Source organism: Carya illinoinensis, chromosome 9 (assembly GCF_018687715.1).
Source record: "Carya illinoinensis cultivar Pawnee chromosome 9, C.illinoinensisPawnee_v1, whole genome shotgun sequence".
Lineage (NCBI taxonomy): Eukaryota > Viridiplantae > Streptophyta > Magnoliopsida > Fagales > Juglandaceae > Carya > Carya illinoinensis.
In genome coordinates, this window is record NC_056760.1 from 1,407,225 (window position 1) to 1,429,193 (window position 21,969).

General features: G+C 35.9%; 1 protein-coding gene and 1 pseudogene across 1 annotated transcript; one reads left to right on the plus strand and one right to left on the minus strand.

Moving 5' to 3' along the window:
- The first annotated feature begins 149 nt into the window (after window positions 1–149).
- LOC122277069 lies at window positions 150–7,306 on the plus strand. Its single transcript, XM_043086955.1, has 3 exons — window positions 150–398; window positions 4,632–4,713; window positions 5,267–7,306. Exons 1-3 carry the CDS (start codon window positions 228–230, stop codon window positions 5,581–5,583), a joined length of 570 nt encoding a protein of 189 aa, XP_042942889.1. The 5' UTR covers window positions 150–227; the 3' UTR covers window positions 5,584–7,306.
- LOC122277068 lies at window positions 5,752–6,657 on the minus strand (annotated as a pseudogene).
- Window positions 7,307–21,969: the final 14,663 nt, after the last annotated feature.

The window sequence follows — 21,969 nt, forward strand, 5'->3', positions numbered from 1 at the left end:
GTGAAAATCGTCCAAAACGATGTCATGCCACGCCTATATATATGTTTCGAGTACGTAATACGTAGCGCACAGATGTCCACACGAGGAGTCATTTAAATCTTAATACATGCAATATATAAGAAGGAAAGTCGTTCTTCAGTTCCATTCCGCTTATTAAAATCTGCTGCGTCGTCCGTCGTCGTCTTCTTCCTCCTCTTCTTTTTCTTCCTGTGGTACTTGTAAGCGTCATGGGTGTGCGAGATTTGCGCTTGTTTCTATTATTTGCGCTACCCTTGGCCTTCGCCGGCTTATTCTTTGGCGGCGTTTATTCGTACAACCGCCCGCCTGTGTGCAAGATTCTCTCTGATCATGTTCCTCACTCGTATGGAGATGATCATAATCCTGTTTCCCCTCAACAGGTATATATGAACTTCATATGATCTATTTAACTATGTTAGGCGCAGTCCAGGTTGCGCCTGTAAATTTTTGTTTGGGACCCAAACCACCTGATCGACTTGTTTCTTGTCTATACCCAGTACTATATGCATGATAATTGGACTGAATCTAACACTAATAAAACATGGTTAAAAATATAAAGCATATATAGTATTTAGAATGAGAGAATTAGTTTGAGTTGTGTTTTATTTTTTTTCTAAATTGTAAACTGGTTGTTTCATACGAGTTAATTAAGTTTTTTTAGCAGCAAATTAACTTGATTTTGATTTTTTTTTTTTTTCAGAATTAGTACTAGCTAGGAAGTTGTATGCATGCATGCCTAAGTTCAAAAGATGAAATTTCAAGGTCATTTTATATAATAAATATTCCTACATAAATAAACGACATCATGGTATATACAGATCAGGACAAAATATTAAGGTCAAAGATTATATGTAATTGAAGACTGCAAAGACATATTTACTGATCAATTTACCATTCACTAATTCAAAGAAAATAAAAACCACTGACTTATTCTTCATCAGCACTGCTCTTTAAACCGAGGGGGAATTAATAGCTAGTTAGGCTTTTTTTTTTTTGATAATCAGAATAACCTTTCATTCAAATCAAATATCCTTACAAATAGCAAGTTTATCAAGCCATAAAGTTTGACTAACAAAAGGAGGACAATAATCTCACCACATACAAATATCATCAATCAACCAAGCATGTCTTGCCAAAAGATGAGCCACCGAATTGTCTAAATGGTTGACATGTACAACTTTAACTTCTTGGAAGCCCTCCATAAGCCATCATATGTCTTGAAGAATAAATGCAAAATCTGTTAAACATTTAGAATTTTCATTCAAAGCATTAACCAAAACCAAACAATCGATTTCAAGCATAATTTTTGGGACACCTCATTGAGCACACAGCTGTAACCCTCTAAGAAGTGCAATTGCCTCAATGAACTCAGCAGAAGAGACCTCTTTCTCTACCTTAGAACAAGCCACGACAACCTCACCATACTAATCCCGCAACACCACTCCAATCCCGACAACAGAATGTTCAGGGAAAGTGGCCCCATCAATATTCAGTTTCAGAAAATCATTAGGAGGAGGATGTCATCGTACCGCCTTAGTAATCTTCTGATTTGAAACATCAAACAGCTGCACATGTGCATATTCTTGTTGTAAAGAAAGAGCATTATTAACAGTCACATAAATATGCATAGAAATATTCTCATAAATCCTTTTATTCCTTCTATACCAAAGGCCCCATGTTATAGCTACAAATCTGGCCAATAGAGAATCGGACCGTCTTACACGAGCCAAATTTGCCAGATCCCAAAAGGACAAATCAGATTGCATGTTATCCATTTGAGAACAAAAAACCCCCCACACACTCCTTACTTCCGAACAAAAATACAAAGCATGAGCAGCATCTTCCATACCTTGATTACATTGCACACAGGTTGCATCATCCAATACATGTTTCTTCTTCAGATTCAGGTAGGTTGGAAGCTTCTCCTGACACGCCCTCCATGCAAAAACCTTAATCTTTTTATGAAGTTTCAGATGCCATAATGACTTCCAAAACACAGCCTCAGATCTGCCATTAGAAGACTGCCCATTTAAAAGATGTTGATTCTATTGAAGATATCGATAAGCACTCTTAACAGAAAAAATTCCATTCTTTTCATAACTCCAATACAAAGAGTCTTCAGAAAATACAGAAACTTGTAGTTTTAAAATCTGTTGAACTAAATTTGGATTGAATAGAGCTCTCACCATATGAACATTCCACCAACCTGTGCTTCCATCTATCAAAGAATGAACTTTTAAGTTTTCATCAACCTCCACCAAAGCCGAGACACTTGAACACTCCGGTAACCATGGATCCTTAAATATACGAACAATTTGCCCATTTCCCACACGCCACCTACAGTCTTTTCTCAAACAATCAAGAGCTTCCCAAATTCCCTTCCAAACATAAGATGAGCTAGCACAAACTTTGGCTTCAAATAAACTTGAATTTGGAAAATACTTGGCTTTATAAACTTTGTAAAGAAGAGAATCCTCATTTCATAAAAGCCTCCACCCTTGCTTGGCCAAAAGGGTTAGATTAAATAAATGGAGGTCTCTAAAACCTATCCCACATTGGAATTTTGAAACACACAATTTCTCCCATCTACACCAATGTATTTTATTTTCCCGAAATTGATCGCCCCACCAAAATTTTGCCATCATCATCTCTAACTCATGACACAAAATTTTAGGAAACAAAAAATAACTCATGGCATAAGTAGGAATAGACATAGCTACAGCTTTTATGAGCACCTCCCTACCCCCTTGAGATAACAGATTCCCCTTCCATACCTGTAACTTCTGCCACACTCTCTTTTTTATATCAGAAAAAGCTTGTTTTTTTGACCTCACAACCATAGGAGGCAGCCCTAAATACTTCTCATACTGCTGTGTAAAACTGCCACCCCACAACTGCATAATATCTCTTTTCAGGTCATCATTCACATTTTTGCTAAAAATCATAGAAGTTTTTTCCTTGTTAATACATTGGCCCGAAGCTCTCTCGTACTTGTTCAACAAAGATTGGATCTTCACATTTGTAATCACATCAGCCTTACAAAAAATGACACTATCATCCGCAAATAACAAGTGGTTTATTCTAGGAGCACCTCTACAAATCCTTATACCATCCACCTCTTCCTTACCAGCATTTCTTTTCAGCAAAGAAATAAGACCTTCCGTGCATAGAAGAAATAAATAAGGTGATAACGGATCCCCTTGTCTAAGGCCCCGAGAAGGGATAATAGGGCCTTTAGGACTTCCTTTGACTAAAACAAAAAAAGAAACTGTTCTAACACACTGCATGATTAAAAAAATCAGTTTCTTATCAAAACCAATGGACTCCATAATTTTTTCTAAGAACAGTCATCCACCCTATCATATGCTTTACTCATATCAAGTTTGAGGGACATAAAACCCTTCCTACCCTTTCTCTTAGTACGAAGAAAATGCAGCAACTCATAGGCAATAAGAACATTATCTGAAATCTGTCTACCAGGAACAAACGCGCTTTGAGAATCAAAGATAGTATCCGGCAAAACTCTCTTAAGTCTATTTGCAATGACTTTAGATAGAATCTTATAAAGCACATTACATAGACTAATAGGACGGAAATCTGATACATTTGAAGGAGAAGCTTTCTTAAGCATTAGTGTAATGAAAGTATGGTTTAAACATCTAGGAAACATTCCAGAATTCAAAGCTGAAAGTAGAGCATTGGTAATGGAGTTACCTAAAACACCCCAATATTTCTGAAAGAAAAGAGGAGGCATACCATCCGGCCCAGGGGCTTTAGAAGGGTGCATCTGTTTTAAAGCTACCTCCACCTCCTCAGCAACATAAGGTTTTAACAGTTCCTCATTCATCTCAGCAGTGACTCTGGCCGCAACACCCGAAAGAACATCCTCCATATCCACACGATCTGCAGCAGTGAACAGATTTTGAAAATATTCAGTAATTAAAGCATCCATCTGATCCCCTTTTTGCCAAAGACCAAACTCATCTTACAACTGCATAATACTATTCTTTCTTCGTCTAGTGGATGCCTTAGAATGAAAATACCGGGAGTTACAATCTCCTTCTCTGAGCCACTTCACCCGAGATCTTTGCTTCCACATTAACTCATCCCTTTCAAGCCATTTTTGAACCTCAAGACATGCTTGTTTATGTTCCTCTAGAAAATGAGATCCAGAGTCATTCTCTTCTAAGCATTGTAGCCTCCTTTTAGCAGTAGCTAAATTTTTCTGCACATGGCCAAAAGAAGCCTTATTCCATCTTCCTAACTCTAAGCTAGTTAGGCTTTTGTTGGTCCAACTTATCTATAAACTTTTTGGCAATTCGTCCAAAGACAGACATAATATATAATATAATTGTTCAAGGATTAGAGGTATTTCTCGTTTCCGAGTGCATAGCCTTCGATCAACCGGATATTCTTGGCCTGGTAGTGTTTACATTATGTTCAATTCGATCATAAGTTTATTATAGCATGTGGTTGTTTGTTTGAATATGTCGCTCGCTGGAAATCAGAACAAGTACAACACACACACACGCACATATATATATATATATATATATATATATATATATATTAATTCAGCCTTCCAATATTATGATTAATGTTATTGCTTGCAGGTGCACATATCTTTGGTTGGCGAGGACAAAATGAGGATTTCATGGATTACCAAAATCTCCACCCCGGCAACAATAGAATATGGTACATCCCCAACGAAATACGAGTTTTCTGCAAATGGGTCTACATCCTTGTACCTTTACTCGATATTGTACAAGTCTGGGGAAATACATGACTTAGTTCTTGAAACTGATCCTTCTTTAGAGTTAATCTTATAATTGGTCCATCTGTTTTTCTTCAAATAACAGCCATCCAATGAGTGAATTCCACGTAGCCTCCTCACTTTAGCTTCCATGTGCCCCAACTGCATGAGAAAACCCACACGTTGTCGCTCTCTATTCTCTCCCAACCTACCCAGATGACTATCCCAGAGGCAACGCGAGCCCCCTCTCTTCCCTAACATTTCCATCATTATCAGCCAGAAACTTCTTTACTTCTCCCTCTTCATTTAGTCGATGAGAAATCAAAATGAGCAGACTGAAAATAAAGAAATAAATCAAAAAGAGTTGGAAACTTAAAACATGCCTGTCAAAGGTTCCTTCTTTATGGTGCTCATTTTTATTTTTTATGATGTAACAGAAACTTATAATCCTGTTTTAATGGTTTGGGAGGTTGAATTTCTATTTTGGTTATACAGAGAAGAAGAAAGCCCCTTGTATTGATGGGTTCTTGGAGATATCTGATAATATGTTGGGTAGAGGGGGTTCTGAGAAATTGGAGGGTTTTTCAGAGAATGGAGTTGATAGTTTAGGCAGTGCTTCATCCATCTTCCCTGTTTCAGAAACACCATGTTCTATACCTCATGGGCAACTGCACAGTAGAAGCCCTCAACTTCTGTGTGGAAGGGTCTGGACAGAAGTTCTTGGTCCTTGCCCATGGCTTCGGCACCGACCAATCTGTCTGGAAAGGCATTCTCCCCTCCTTCGACCCTTACTACCGCGTCATTCTCTATGACAGAGACGGAATAGCTGCTGTGGGCACAACGATCCACTCCAACGATATCGAGAATATTCAGCAAGTCGTCAACGTAGGAATCGAGAGTGGTGTAGCGTTGAAAATCGAAGTAATCTCGTGTAGTAATCTTCATAGTTTTAATGTGTGTAAGGCCGAGCTGTCATGTTCTCATTTTTTGGCTGTTAAAGGGCTGAAATCAGCCCGGCCGCTCCAAAGCGGTTCTGCCTTCTTTAAAATGCATTCGCTTCCAAATGCACAGAGTATTACTGTTTTCGCCTCGAAGCCATCCATCCACGTTGCCCATTTCTTTTCTAATGCTGAAGTTGGTGGCCCCGGTACTATTGGGCCTGAAAGAATCACGGGCTTTCTAATTTGTGCTTCCAGATAGTCACAGTAAATCCCTTCCATCTCCCTGCAGGCTTTGAAAACGAGAGCATCGCAATCTGTGTAAGAGATCATTAGGCGTTCCACGAATGATATGCCTCCTTGGCCATCTTTCTTCACCGTTACAAGGGTTAGTGCTTCTCGGGATTCATGGGCACTTAGCTTTATCGAAGAAGGTGGGAAACTCGGCGGAGGTGCTTTAAGATTGACCTCTGTTAAGTGTTTCTCAATGAGTTTCCTTTCTGGGCTAATCAAATACCCCACGGCTGGAGGGCCAACAACTGAAAGACATATAGCCTTGATGCGTAGGCGGCGAGCCAAGGATGGTAACCAGTGAGCCAAATCGTAAAATACGAAATGGGGCCTGATGTCACCCAGAGAGGATTCAATTGTGGGTTCAGTGAGGTCGAAGGCAGTGAAGAGGAGGGAAACCAATGAGCGAGGAATAGCTGCCGTTATTTCAGTACCAGAAGGGAGGCCATCTACGTGCGGAACTGTGATTGGGATGAAAGATATGAGGTCTTTGTGCAGATTAAGAGGCTCCAGCTTAGTCTGAGTTTTGGTTGGCAAGAAGAAAGAGATTTTGCGGCCTCTCTCAGCAAGTTTGTTGGCGGTGTGCATGAACTAGTTCAGGTGGCCTACGGCGAGCCATGGGTACATGGCTATGTGAAGGGGGGCCTCGGAGCTCATATTTGCTGCAAAACCCACAAATTAAATACAAGTTCAAGAATCACGAACAGAAACTGTTAAAAAGTGCTTGATCCTGAAAAGAAGAAGCTGGGAGCAGACCGTATACCTCCGATCACAAACAACTTCAGAAATTTTTTGGACGATAAAATAATAAAAATATCAGGTACGTAGTTTTATATTAAATACATTTCATCGACTCCATTTGATATGAAAGTATCCTGGGCGCTATAGAACTGTCTCGTCACTTCCGAGGGAATACTGTCGGTGATGGGCTTTTCTTGCATCCGTTCCGCTTCGGTCCGGCGGAGGGAACCTCCGTATAGAGACAAATGTGGCGATCGAATGGCATGAGGTGAAACGTGGGGCACCTTTTGACAACGAAGCCTTTACAAAGGATGATGATTACGGTATCTTCAATGGCTGCCATAATGGTTGTGAAATTTCGACACCTACGGAGTCAGCGACAGTAGCTATTCCCTTGCATCTGTTCCGCTTGGGTCCAGTGAAGGCTCGAATTCCTTGTAAAGACAAAAGTGGGTTCCCCACCACCTTGAGCGAATCTACAGCATGAAAAACCTTCATGCTGTGAAACGTGGACAAGACAATGAATTTTGCTATTTATAAATTTTATACATCATACATTATATAATTTTTTATTTTTTAAAAATTTTATTTAAGATTTTATTTAATTTTATTCTTCTTAAAATGATTAAATTCTTCTACTAAGTACTAATTATCTATAAACCACATATTTAGTAAAAAAAAAATAACAAAAAAATAATGTATGGTATAAGAGGCTTATAAATAAATTTTTTCTTTGACAATTGTACGACTATAATTACTTTTGTGTATATATATATATATATTTTATCTATTATTGTGTTACTTCTTTCAATATAAGATAATTATTTTGATAAATCATATCAATTAAATATATAAAGAATATATAAAAATAACTATACTGAATAGCAAAATTCATATCACTATTTGAATTGGAATAGCTATCCCATTCCTCAAAATTTGCTTGATATCACGTATTTTACATTTTCACTATTCTATTCAAAATTTTATTTAAGTAGGATTAACCAACTAACGCTAAATACAGATTTAAAGTTTGTAAATATCTTCTTCTTCTTTTTTTTCTTTTTTTTCTTTTTTTTTTTTTTATCTCTAATTTGTTTTTGCCGTATTTTACAATTCTATCGATCATATGTTACTTTGTAATCATATGTTACTTTGTAATCATATTGTAATTATTTTATTGTTTCAACAGTCATATTTTCAATGATTACTTAACGATAATATCTATTTTTATTCAGAATATGATATTTAAGTGTATTTGTTTTATAGATTAACAATTTCTTAATGTTATGCTATTCGAAGCTGCTTCATTTTTTCAATTTTCAAATTCTGTTCAAATCATTAATATCATGCACTACACTAATTTTCTTTAAAATCTAATAGAAAAATTCATTAACCTTAATTAAGAATATAAAAGAAAAGTCTTCTGATCATAAGATTTTTATCTTCAAATCGTAACATAATATCGCATTTACAACAACAATAGGATTTAAATTATTAGGGAGAAATGTTTTGATTGTATGTCCTACTTGAAACAATTAAAATTAATTAAATAATATATATATTGAACAAATGGATATTTAAATTTTTTTATTAAAAAAATATACCGATATATAAAATTTAATGAAAGCTTAAATTAGTAATGCAAATATTAATGCTAAAATTTCATTACGAAGTATATATAAAAGGGTGAAATATAATCAAAATAGAAAGTTAACATGCTCTATCGATTAAGTATGAAAAACATATTTAAATAAAAAAAAATTATAAAAGATGTTTATTGAACTTGATAATTAAAATTAATGTTAATATATTATTTCTATATAAAAAAAAATGGGATGAATTCGCATGGTTACTGGAGAAATTAAACGTTTTTAAATTACGGAGAAAGATTATTGATTAATTTTTTTTTTGTGTTAATTTTATCTTCTTTATGAAAAGATAAAATTGTTAAACCAAAAGGTAAAGCGAAAATATCCAGTACGTAAAGTACTCTACAGCCGTATAAAATATTACATAAAATTTATTTCTTATGTTCTTAAAAGCTTTTTCCAGTAATTATGAATATTTTCACTTGACGGCCTCTTGCTTTCGCTATGTGATAAAGTTCAATAAACTTGGAGACTTGAAATAATTAGAGACGTTTCATGTGATCCTTTTTTAACAAATCAAACATCATTAATTAAGCCAAATTATCCACATAAGAAAAGCTAAAAAAAATACAATTAAAATATTACTATGAATTCTTGACAGAAGAAAGGAGCTTAATTACTTGCAAACACTACTGCTGTAAATGCCTCTTTTTTGGCCACAGCAAATGGCCATATCAGTATAAAGATGGTTCACATCTGAACCATTCGATCATTTTCTTTGTCATCATGATTGGCAAGTGGTCACATTATACTCACATAGTCGTTGCTCGTGCCTTACGTTGCCACGTACATTAATCTCCATTAATTTCAACAGATATCAAAATACCAAGAGAAACAAGTGCAGTTTTTGTGTCGGTAGCCATATGCCTACCGTCATTATTGAAATTACCCTTCCATGCTCTGAAAATCCAGAAAGTATTTATGCTGTGTTGAGACGTTGAACTGAATTAATTTAAATTGAGATAAAAATTAAAAGTTGAATAAAATATTATTAGAATGTTATTTTTTTAATATTATTATTATTTTAAGATTTGAAAAAGTTAAATTATTTATTATATTTTATGTTAAAATTTAAAAAAAAATCATGATGATTCAATAAGATGAATTGCAATGAGTTAAGATTAGTTTGGATCAACTGGCAAGTATAAGCCAAATTATCCTTAAGAGACTGATCATATAGTCATAGGCAAGACGCCAAATATGGGTAATGATAAACTTACTATCTTATCATTACCTATTTACTACTTACAAAGGATTTGAAATTTTTTATTTTCTTATCATTTTCTTTTAAGTATTTTTTTAACATCCTTAATTACTAAGAAAAAATTAAAAAAATATATAATTTTATTAATAATCACTTCTTTAATCATTAAGTAAAAAAAATTAAAAAAAATAAAATAAAAAAAAGTAATAAATGTGTAGTAGGAGGGGACGTTGTAATTCTATCATTTTCCGCCAAATATACAATGGGACAAATTTCTGAGCTCACATTATATCATTATGAAAGCAATCATCATATGATTGCAGCTATATATAGCCGCAAATGAGACCTAATTGTGGAATTAAATTTCTGAGTTCATACGTACTGATCTTATGGTTGCTGGGTTTCTACGTCATGATGATCATATATGTAGTATGAATTAAAAAGGTTCTGTAATTTTTTTAAGTGATCATTTGGATAAACAAACTAAATTAATTGTGGCACTGAACGTACATGATCAGCTGCATGGGTTTTGATTGAGGGAGAGAACGTTGATAACAGGCCAGTAATTGATCATGAGATAATTACAAGTTCCGCCTGAAAGTTGATTTGTAAAAGATATATTAATTTGTAAAAGATACACTACAACAAAAATGATTTTTTGGGACGAAATTACTTTGGGACGAATTGAAAATCGTCCCAAAAAGTGGGATTTAGGAACGAAATTTGAATTTCGTTCCAAAATGACGATGGTTATGCCATACCGTTCGAACTCGTTCGAACGGTATTCTTAGGGACGAATATTTTTGTCCCAAATAAGTTAACCGTTCGACCGTTAATGATTAACCGTTCGAACGTTTAATTTTCACCGTTTGAACGTAATATTGGCGCGATAGGCAAAATTATTTTGGAGGGAAATTGATAAACCGTTCGAACGGTTAATATTAACCGTTCGAATGATGCATATTCACCGTTCAAACGTTATTTGAATCGTTCGAACGGTGACAGAGTTTTAATTTTTTAAGTTTTTTGCCAAATTATATTTAGATTAACTAGTAATTATAAAAAATTGGTTAATTAAATAATATGAATAATCTAAATTAAGAATTAGTTTAGAAAATATAAAACAATACCATTGCATATAACTTAAATACTGAATTTACAAAACACAAAATATTGTCCATACAAAAAACAGGAAATAAATAAATAAAATTTATCATAAAGTAATTAAGACCCCAAGTCTTTGCACACTTCCTCGACTGCAGCTATACGTTCCTCTATTTGTGTCAGTCGAGTACTGATGGTGACCTGAGTCGCAGACATGGCAGCAAACTCCATACGCACTGCATCGATCACTGCTGATGTCTGCTCGCTGATCGCTGCACGCACTATGTCAGCCATCTCCTCACGAGTAACACTGTGGACTGATGCCTCGGCCCGTGTAGATGTCTCTGCAGCTGCAGCTGAGACTCCATGATCTCCCGGCTGTGCATCTCTGTGAGGATCAACTGGTTCTGGAACATGTGCACGAAAACGCAGTCTCGAGTGTCCCGTGCTGCGTGAGAGGGTGGTGCTGTTTATCGGTCCCATCGGCTCCCGTTTACGCTCAGCAACATCTGGCACAACACCAGCACATAGTAGATATCGGGTGATCAGGACTCCGAATGGTAGTATATCCATCGAAATGTACCGAGATTCTGATCGAATCCTATCGAATATATATCCCACCAAGTCGATAGGAATGCCACGAGCGACCCGTATCATAAATTTCGTCCGATCAATGCCAACTTCTGTCTTGTGCTGCCGAGGGTCAATATTATTGGCAATTATCAAATTTAATATCTTAAAGAAAGAAGATAAATCTGCCTGTTTGATGCTCTTCGTCCCGTCATACGGTGGAGCATCTGGACCGACAACCAAATCCCTCACCTCGTGATCAGCAAGGGTATCGACCTCATCAGTATAAACTGATGCCTCCTCCTCAGCTGTCTCCGCCTCAACTGAAGGATCAGACTCTCTAGGCACCACATTCGGATATGCATCTGGCAGCCTAGGAATACCGAGATGCTCAGCAAGTCCATCTCGTGAAAATACAACGGGTACTTCTCGGACAGTGATACTGTAGGCCCCAGAATCATCTGCGCTGGCACTGCCGAGTTCTCTATAGAACTCAGCAACAATGTCAATGTAGGAGACTGGCTCCCATGCTTCCTCCCGTTCATCCAAGATAGGTCCCCAACCACGATCACTGAATATTGAGGGCAATGAATGACCCTCCCAGATAAGACTCTGGAAATCAGAAATCTTCACTGGTCGCTCCAGTGAAACTGTCCTCTCCCGAACTGGACCACTACTACTCTCACCAAGATTGCGTCGCTTACGTGCCGGTCTAGAAGTAGACATTATAATCAACCTGAAATTTATAATTACAAACTAGATATATAACATTAACAAGAAAAATACAATAAAGAACTATTTACAGTAGTTTGAAACAAACAGCAATTTAATAATATTTGCCATTCTGAACAACATTATCAACAATAAATATGTCACTCAATATCAATATTAATAATATAAATATAATATTAAACACCGTTCGAACGTTTACCGTAACGGTCGAACGGTTACAGACAAACCGTTCGACCGTTTAGTTATATCGTTCGAACTATGTAACTTAACGGTCGAACGGTTACAGACAAACCGTTCGACCGTTGATTTATATCGTTCGAACGTTTACTGTAACGGTCGAACGGTTACAGACAGACCGTTCGACCGTTAAGTTATAACGTTCGAACGCTAAGCATAGCGTTCGAACGATATTCGTCGATCGGGATTCCAGGCCGAGTCGACTCGGCCATTGAAATCCATGGAATCCTTCGATTCCCTGGATTTTACACCAAAATAAATGCAATAGAAACCTAAATAAATGTTCCTAACATGGATTTATGCAAATCTACCGATTATTTTGATGTATAAATCGGTTTACCCTAACTTAAACAATTAATCTATCAAAAACCTAAATCTAAACGGTAAAATGCTTTAAAAATGAAAAATACCGGTTGTTAGAGGTAGGGGCTTCGAGTGGGCACTGTTGACGGCGGCGAAGACGGCGTTCAACGGCGGAGATCGACGGTTTGGAGGCTTTTTCACGGAGGAAATGCGTGAAAATGACGTCGGGATGGGCTTATATATGCAGTACCGTTCGAACGGTACGTTATACCGTTCGAACGAATTAACTAAATATTGATTGCCATCCCTAATTAATCGGTTTTCAAATATTTAAATGCAATATTCCGTATTAATTATATTAAATATAATAATTAATTCAATTATAATATATTTTAATTGTTAAAAATATTAAATGCAATATATTTAATGCACTTATATATTATTAAACACTATGTATTATATATATAATTTTTTGGCAATTTATAGTATATATTATATTATATTTAATTAAAATATATTATACTATTGAATATTATATAGTATATAGTATAAGTTATATTATATAGTATAATTAATATAATATAGACTACTATATACATGAAGCCATGTTCATGTATTTATATAACATATATATTATATGTGATATTAACTAGTACCACATATATATATACTAGTATAGATGACACTATATATATTAATAGTAGATATTCTATTATTAAATATCTACTATTAATATTATAGAAATAAACATTATATATATGCATGTGATACATATAACCCTATGCTATGATACCATATATATGTTATATATAATAGGTTAATATATGTAGTACTTGTTGATTATATTAGATGTAATATGATATTTTATACTATATATGTTACTAAACTATATAATATATGTTTGATTATATATTATATAGTTATATTACTATGGCTCTAAACTATAGTATATTTAGAAATTATTATATTTAAAGGTATAGTGCAAAAAAAATACAATAAGCAACAATATAATTAAACGTTCGAACGGTTTACTATTGGCGTTCAAACGTTTAATAGTACGTTCGAACGTTTATATTAACGTTCGAACGTTAAATTAGCGGGGGAAATTATTCCTGCTAATCGATTTGACGTTTGAACGGTATAATATAACCGTTCGAACGTTAATTATTAGCCTTCGAACGTATATTTTCACGTTCGAACGTCAAATCGGCGGGGGAAATTTTTCCCGCTAGTCGATTTGACGTTCGAACGTTCATTAAACAACCGTTCGAACGGCAATGTTCTGCATTTACACGACAGAACCTCACAATCTCGGACTCGTTTCAGTCGACCGAGCATCACTCCCACGCTCATTTTGTTCCAACCAACGCCATTATTCTTCAATCTAGCCCTCAAATATTACAAACTCCTATCAATCTCTTATATTTTCGGATTAAGAGGTTGTTTTTACCGTTTGGTGAAGAGTTTTTACCGTTTGGAATTTTTGAAGCTTTATCTCTCCAAATCAGGTATTCTCCTTAAATTTGACCTCATTTTAGTTTTTATATAAGTGTTTTCGTTTGCTTACATGAGTTAGTCATATATTTTGCTATCTTTTGATGTAATATGGACTGTATTACTTGGGGTTTTCGGAGGTTGAAGACGAGTGATTTCTGGATGTAAACCGTTCGAACGGTACGTGTACCGTTCGAACGACTGTATAGGAGATCGAACGGTCACGAACACCGTTTGAACGATTTCTTGGGCAGTGTTAAAATAATTAACATTTTAAATGCAGGAGTGTAATTAAAAATTAAATATATATAATCTACATTTAATAATACTTAAATACTTAAAAGATTCAAATAATCAAATGAGAATGAATTAAATTACAAATCATCTAAGATTTGTTACAAAACTTAATTATTTATGATGTTGAATTATTTGTTTGATACATGTTAAATATTGGCATATCTTATATTGCTTGTTCATCAATATTAGCCTTAGACCCGTTCGAGAGTTATCAATCCGCCTTAATTGAAAGATTGATAACTCTTGAATTGTCCAGAGTGGACAGTTTGGAATTGTAAGATCATTCTCGCAAACTATCGAGCTATATCTGTTATACGTCCAGCATTAAGATTTTGGCAGATTTATCCCTTGTTCTCCGGATATGCAGTTTCGGTGATGTTGTATCGACGATGGATAAGTCGGTGCACACAACCAGACGAGCATATTTGGAGAACTATGGGGATATGCTGCCGAAATTTTGTTGGGCGTGACAGATTATAGAGGATAGGTTTGCGACTATGATCTTACAGTTCCGAATGGGATAGGACCAACTACCCGGTGTAAGGTGGCATACTCCTTGATTGATACATGATACATGCTTGTTTGTTGATGCACACGTGCTTGTTTATAATGAAGATAGTCAGCATGGATAAGAGTTGGATGCGAGTTAGCGATCGTTTGGGTCAGAATTACAACGTATATGCTGAAGGTGTTAAGAAATTCTTAGAGTTTGCATTGGGTACATGTGATAGTGATGGACGTATTAGATGCCCATGTAATACATGTAGGAATTTGCGCTCTCATAAGATAGACTTGGTGAGAGAGCATCTGTTTGTAAAAGGTATTGACAAGGGTTATACTGATTGGGTCTTACACGGGGAACCATATCCAACTTCATTCGATACTCCACATGAAGAAGAAGCTATCGATGAAGATGTACAACCAGATGTTGTTGGAGATGAGTATGATGAGGATATGGAAGAAATGTTAGGTGACATCGGTGCGGGAATGTTTATGAATGAAGGTGGCACGGACACATCAAGTTCAAATGATGGGGGTCATAATACTTTTGCACGATTGTGGAATGAGTCACAACGTGAGCTATATCCAGGATGCAGAAGACACAGTAAGTTGTCATTTACCGTAAGACTGCTACACATAAAATCAATGTGCCGATTATCAATTAAGGCTGTCAATATGTTACTCGAGTTGTTTAAGGAGGCACTGCCATCAGATAATACACTTCCTCGTAACTTCTATGAAGCAAAAAAATTGAAACGAGGACTTGGATTTGATTACAACGTAATACATGCATGTAAGAATGACTGCATATTATTTTGGCAAGAGAATGAGCAGTTGAACGAATGTCCCATATGCCACGAGTCAAGATGGACATCTGACAAACAAAATGTGCCGCAAAAGGTAGTACGCCACTTTCCATTGACACCTAGATTACAACGATTATATATGTCACGTGCAACAGCTGCAGACATGATATGGCACTCATCAGCCAGAGTTAGAAACGATGATATTTTATCACATCCTGCTGACTCTCAGGTGTGGAAGGAATTTGATAAGGAGCATACATGGTTTGCAGAAGAACCACGTAATGTGAGACTTGGGTTGGCAACAGATGGATTTAATCCGTTTGGGAACATGAGTACTAGTCACAGTACTTGGCCAGTCGTACTTATGCCGTATAATCTACCACCGTGGAAGTGTATGAAAGATCCATATTTCATGATGAGTTTGCTCATTCCAGGTCCGAGATCGCCGGGAAATGATATAGACATACACTTACAGCCATTGATTGCAGAATTGAAAGATTTGTGGGAGAATGGGGTTGTCACATTTGATTCATCAACAGGCAAGTCGTTCAAGATGCATGCTGCGGTTTTATGGACAATAAATGATTTTCCAGCATATGGAAACTTGTCAGGTTGGAGTACTAAGGGGAAAATGGCATGTCCAACATGTAACAAACATACTAAATCTGAATGGCTCACTTACGGGAGAAAATTATGTTTCATGGGTCATCGTCGATTTCTACCTGGTGATCATAGATGGCGGGGAAATTCACAAATGTTTGATGGTACTGTTGAATGGGGCCAACCTCCACCATATTTGTCTGGTGAAGATTTACTTGCACAATTTGTAGATGTTGGTTGTAATGAATTTGGTAAAAAACAACGAAAGAGAAAACGAGCTACTTCTGAGTTGAATTGGACTAAGAAGAGTATATTTTTCGATCTTCCATACTGGTCAAAGTTAAAATTACGGCACAGTCTTGATGTTATGCATATTGAAAAAAATATATGCGAATCCGTATTGGGAACATTGATGTCAATTGAAGGAAAAACGAAGGATACATTAAACTCAAGGAAGGATTTGAAGCGGTTGGGAATAAGACCGGAAATGCAGTTGCAAGAAAATGGTTCGTCCGTTTACATGCCGATTGGGTGGTATACATTGTCAAGGAATGAAAGGGCTACTTTTTGTGAGTGGATAATGAAAATTAAATTACCAGATGGTTATGCCTCGAATTTGACAAGGTGTGTGCGAACAAATGATTGGAAAATAACTGGGTTAAAAAGTCATGATTGTCATGTCCTTTTGCAGCGTATCTTGCCTATTGGTATACGTGGGTACTTGACTAGAGACGTGCGCGTGGCTTTGACTGAGTTGGGTTTATTTTTCAAAGACTTATGTGCACGGACATTAAATGTAGAAGCTTTGGATCGAATGGAACGGGAAATTCCCATCATATTGTGTAAGCTAGAAAGTATTTACCCACCGTCATTTTTCGATGTCATGGTTCACCTGGCCGTCCATTTGCCACGTGAGGCTCGACTTGCAGGACCAGTTCAGTATAGATGGATGTATCCCATTGAACGATTTCTTGGGAAGTTGAAACGAACAGTTGGTAATAAAGCTCGCCCAGAAGGATCAATTGCAGAAGCATATATTGATGATGAGTGGCATACCTTCTGTTCCAAATATTTCCACGGAGTTGACACTAGGTTTGATCGGCCAGAAAGAAACTTTGACGTTGACAGAGCAAGACAACGAAATGTGTTTTCCGTGTTTTCCCAACAAGTACGTCCACTTGGTGCAGTGCGTGGTTATGACTTATGTGGAAGAGAGTTTGAGAAAGCTCAGTGGTACGTGCTGAACAATTGCCCTGACATAGAGATTTACTTGAAGTAAGTATTAATCTTTTCTTAATTTAGTATTCGCTCATTTACTTTCGCAAAATTCTAATAATATAAAATACATGTCGTAATCATCAATTTCAGTGATCATATTAACATGCTCAAGGAACTAGGAGTAAATGATATAGACCGGAAACATGAAGAGGAGTTTCCGAGATGGTTTGAACAACGGGTAATGACATTACATATGCGACACTTCATTCAATACAAATAGAAAATATTGATTGTTTTTTTTATTGATATAATAGACGTTTTACTTAATATGTAGGTTGTACAAATGCATGCCAATAATCCAAACGATATATCAGATGAATTGTATGCATTAGCGCGTGGCCCATCGAGACGGGCTACAAGATATTCTGCATGTATTTCTCGTGGTAGTAGGTATCACACAATAGATCGAGATCATTATAGGAAAACACAAAATAGTGGTGTCCTAGTTGAGGGAAGTCATGATGGAGAAAATATTGATTTCTATGGAGTGATTGTTGATATAATTGGAATGAAATATTTGGGGGAGCTTGCAGTGTATCTGTTTAAGTGTGATTGGTGGGATTTAAGCAATCCTCGAACTGGAGTCCGTGATGATGAATATTTCTTGAGTATTAATACATCAAGAAAATGGTACGAGGATGATCCATTTATTTTAGCTTCTCAAGCATCTCAAGTATTCTACTTAGATGACCCGAAGTTGGGAACTCAATGGCGAGTAGTACAAAAATATGCTCCAAGAAATATATATGATGTTATCCCTCAGGCAGAAGGGCGAGATGAAGAAGAAGATGATGCCTCTACTCAAGAAGCATACCAAGAGAGTCAGCCCGTCTTTAATTTGTTTGTGGATTTGAGCCAGTATGAGATGATTCCATTGAATAGAGAAGATATTGAGGCTGAAATTGTTGATGCGACACTTGAGCAAAGTGTTGATTCATCTGAACTATCTACAGAAGATGAGACTGAATTGTCAAATGATACTGATACAGATAGTGATTGACGAATTATATTTTCACATTACGTGATGATGAGCACTATTTTACTTAATGAATATTGTATCAGTTTTTTGAAATTATGCCTCCGAAGAGAAAGGAAGTGCGCAACCCATCTCCACCTGTTCCTAGCTCTCCTTCAGACTCACCATTAGAGATTGACTCTACAGAACAAGGTAAAATTCTAATAGTCATAAAAGTTATTAATTAAGATTATAATAGAAAATTGATTATAATGTTATATATCATGATGACTTCACAGTACAATCTCGTCAAGGTCGAGGCACTACGAGAGGCGTGACGTTGGAAAAATATCGTAAGGTGGGTAAGATCAAAGTTAACATTCTTGATGAACATACCGGAGGCGAAGGACAACCAGCAGCTTGGCTTGCATCGCATGTGGGTGCTCTTACACGAACTTATGCACCTTTGGCAACAAGTTCATGGAAGAAAGTCCCCCAAGATGTTAAGGACCTTATCAAGAAGCGTTGTTTGGTAATGTTTAATAAATGAAATTTAATTGGACTTATAATTTTATTTTACTTTAAAGTTAGAATATTATAAATGATAATATTTTTGTCCAAACTTTTGTCTGTAAGGATGATTTCGAAATAAATTTTGGTCGGAGAGAGGAGCGTAAAACTGTGGAAGAGCTTATGAGTAATGCATTCCGCAAGTATAAGGCGAGGTGTCATGAGCATTATAATAAGTTTGAGAATAGTGAAGAAGCACGCCAACATCCTTTTCAAGATGTGCAACCTTCTGATTGGGAAAAACTTTGTGACATGTTTGAGGATTCATCATATAAGGTATAATTAATTTAATTATTTTAGTCCTATTTTTAATTTCGCTTTCTAATATTTTCAATTCTTATGTAGGAGCGAAGTTCTATAAACAAAACAAATAGATCAAAATTGAAGATTACTCATCATGCAGGCTCAAGATCTTTCCACCGCCTCTCTAAAAAATTGGTATTGCTATTCTTTCATTTGTATATAGTTAACTGAATATATCAATCATAATGACTTTATATCTTAACAAATCTTTATTATAGCAAGATTCAGATGCCAATTATGATCTGACAAAATTATATGCTGCATCACATACTAATCGTAATGGAGAGTGGAGTCATCCTGATGCCCGTGAAAATTATGTAAGTATTATAATTTGTTTTAAATAAATATATTTGAATATTTATGATGATATTAACTCTTTATCTTATGTGTAGGATAAAATGGTTGCCCTGCGTGCTGAATCTGCGTCAGATCAAAATTCCTCAAATACAGATGTTGAGATTTTTACACAAGTTCTGGGTGAACGTTCAGGATATTTGAGGGGTTTGGGTCGCTGTGTAAAACCTTCTCCCTCTTCCTCTTCTTCCGGGTCTGCCTCTATAGCTCAAGAGAATGCGAATCGTAGAATTGAAGAATTGATTGCAAAACAACAAGAGTTAGAGGCTCAATTGGCGAGACAAGGAGACATGGAGATGCGCCTCAAACAACATGAAGAAGAACAAGCAGAGTTCAGGAGAGATATGCAACTCCAAATGCAACAGCTTATGCAACAGTACAGGCCTCCAACCAACTGATGGTTTTTTACGTCTAGCTTATGACATTATCTAATTATGTATGAACAATGCTAGTTTTATGGTTATTTATTTCTTCGCACTTATTATAAAACTTTTGTGAGTAATTAAACAGTTCTTAATTTATATTTTTCAAATAATATGGATGTCTATTTAGTTTTTTTATAATTATTGGTTTTAATAAAAATAATATCCGTTCGAACGACAAAGTCACGTTCGAACATTAATGGGCATGCCGTTCAAACGATAATGTAACGTTCAAACGTCAACTCGCAAACCGTTCGAACGATACCAGATGCTCAAAAAACCGTTCAAACGCATGACATTACCATATCGTTCGAACGTTGATCATCACCGTTCGATCTCTTATACCGTTCGATCGTCTCATTTAACGTTCGAACGTATTTCTACTGATCGTTTGAACGTATCTTGATAACCGTTCAAAACAAACATTGACGTTCGAACGGTATATGAGAAGCATTCGAACGCCATTCTGGGACGAATTTTAACCGTGACAAAAAAAAGCATCGTTCGAACGGTATCGAACGGTCACTTTCAAAATCGTTCCAAAAGATATATTTTGGGACGAAATTGTGTTTTTCGTCCCAATATATCTTCTGGGACAGTGATGTTGGGACGAGCTTGGGACGAAATTTTTTCGTCCCAAAAAATCTTTCGGAACGAAATCGATATATTTTGGGACGAAAATTTTCGTCCCAAAATATGTTTTTTGTTGTAGTGATATATATATTCGCGTAGAGAGTGTGTAGATATCTTAGAGGTAAGAGACTCGTGACTTTGGCGATACGATCGAAGACGAAGTTCAGGGAAACCGTCAGAGAAAGAAGAAAACAAGTTAATTGCTCGAATCAAGAGATCTTTTGAATATTCTTTTTAGATTCGTATGGCTAATTAACCTACTTAATTAACTTTGTCATAATAAATATACGTTAATCAATTGGTGTTTATAGGTGGTATAGCAATTTCATTAATTTGCATGGGACAAGTTAGCAATTCCTCTTTGGGATATATGCATGAACGACACATATATAATCTGTAATTATTTAATTGGAAAACTATTAATAACCACACAAGTCGATTAATAATTAGCTTGTAAAAGGTCGCAGCAGCTAGTAATTCATATCGGTTGTTTGAGTCACGCAAACGTGTGTCTCAACTCTCTTTTGTAATAACAAAACCGGCCGAAAGATGGGGATGATTCCGGACTAGGGAAACGATAATAATACGGAGAGATCATGGACAGCAATGATAAAGAGAAATTCAAATGATATTTGCAGTGTGTTGTGTATTTAAATATTGTATATTTCTTTAAAAAAAAAATATGAAATTTATATCAAAAGAATTAATTTTGTAATTATAGATTATGCTTTTTTTCAAAATAAATATAAAAAATTGGTACAACTCATAAAGGTATCTAACATTACTCGTAATATTACATTGATGTTTCAATCCAATAAAATTTCTGTATCCTTTGATGTTTCAATTTAAAAAAATGATAGCACAACAGCAGCTGTTTGTAGGGATTACCTTGGTAATATTCTAAGTTGCATTACGGAATTCTCTCCTATTTGTAATCCAAATGGTGGAGAAGCTCTAGCGGCGTTTATTGGTATCTCTATGGCAGCAGAAAGACAATGGAAGAATGTAATCATTGAAGGAGATTCACAGGTGGTAATTTTAGCTCTCAATAATCCGCAACAAATCTCAGATTGGACCATTGAAGGAAGAATAGGTGATGCAAGAATAACCCTCAACAACTTTGATAAATGGAAGGCAGTTAAAATGCACCGGACTCAGAATCGGTGTGCGCATATTTTGGCGTAATAGGCATATTCAAATAATCTTTTTGGAGAAA

What these genes read in the sequence shown, in the direction of transcription:
- LOC122277069 (XM_043086955.1), top strand. Translation starts at nt 228, where the DNA reads ATGGGTGTGCGAGATTTGCGCTTGTTTCTATTATTTGCGCTACCCTTG. An exon ending in ATCCTGTTTCCCCTCAACAG is followed by an intron (nt 399 to 4,631) that starts GTATATATGAAC and finishes TATTGCTTGCAG; the next exon opens with GTGCACATATCTTTGGTTGG. An exon ending in CCCGGCAACAATAGAATATG is followed by an intron (nt 4,714 to 5,266) that starts GTACATCCCCAA and finishes TTGGTTATACAG; the next exon opens with AGAAGAAGAAAGCCCCTTGT.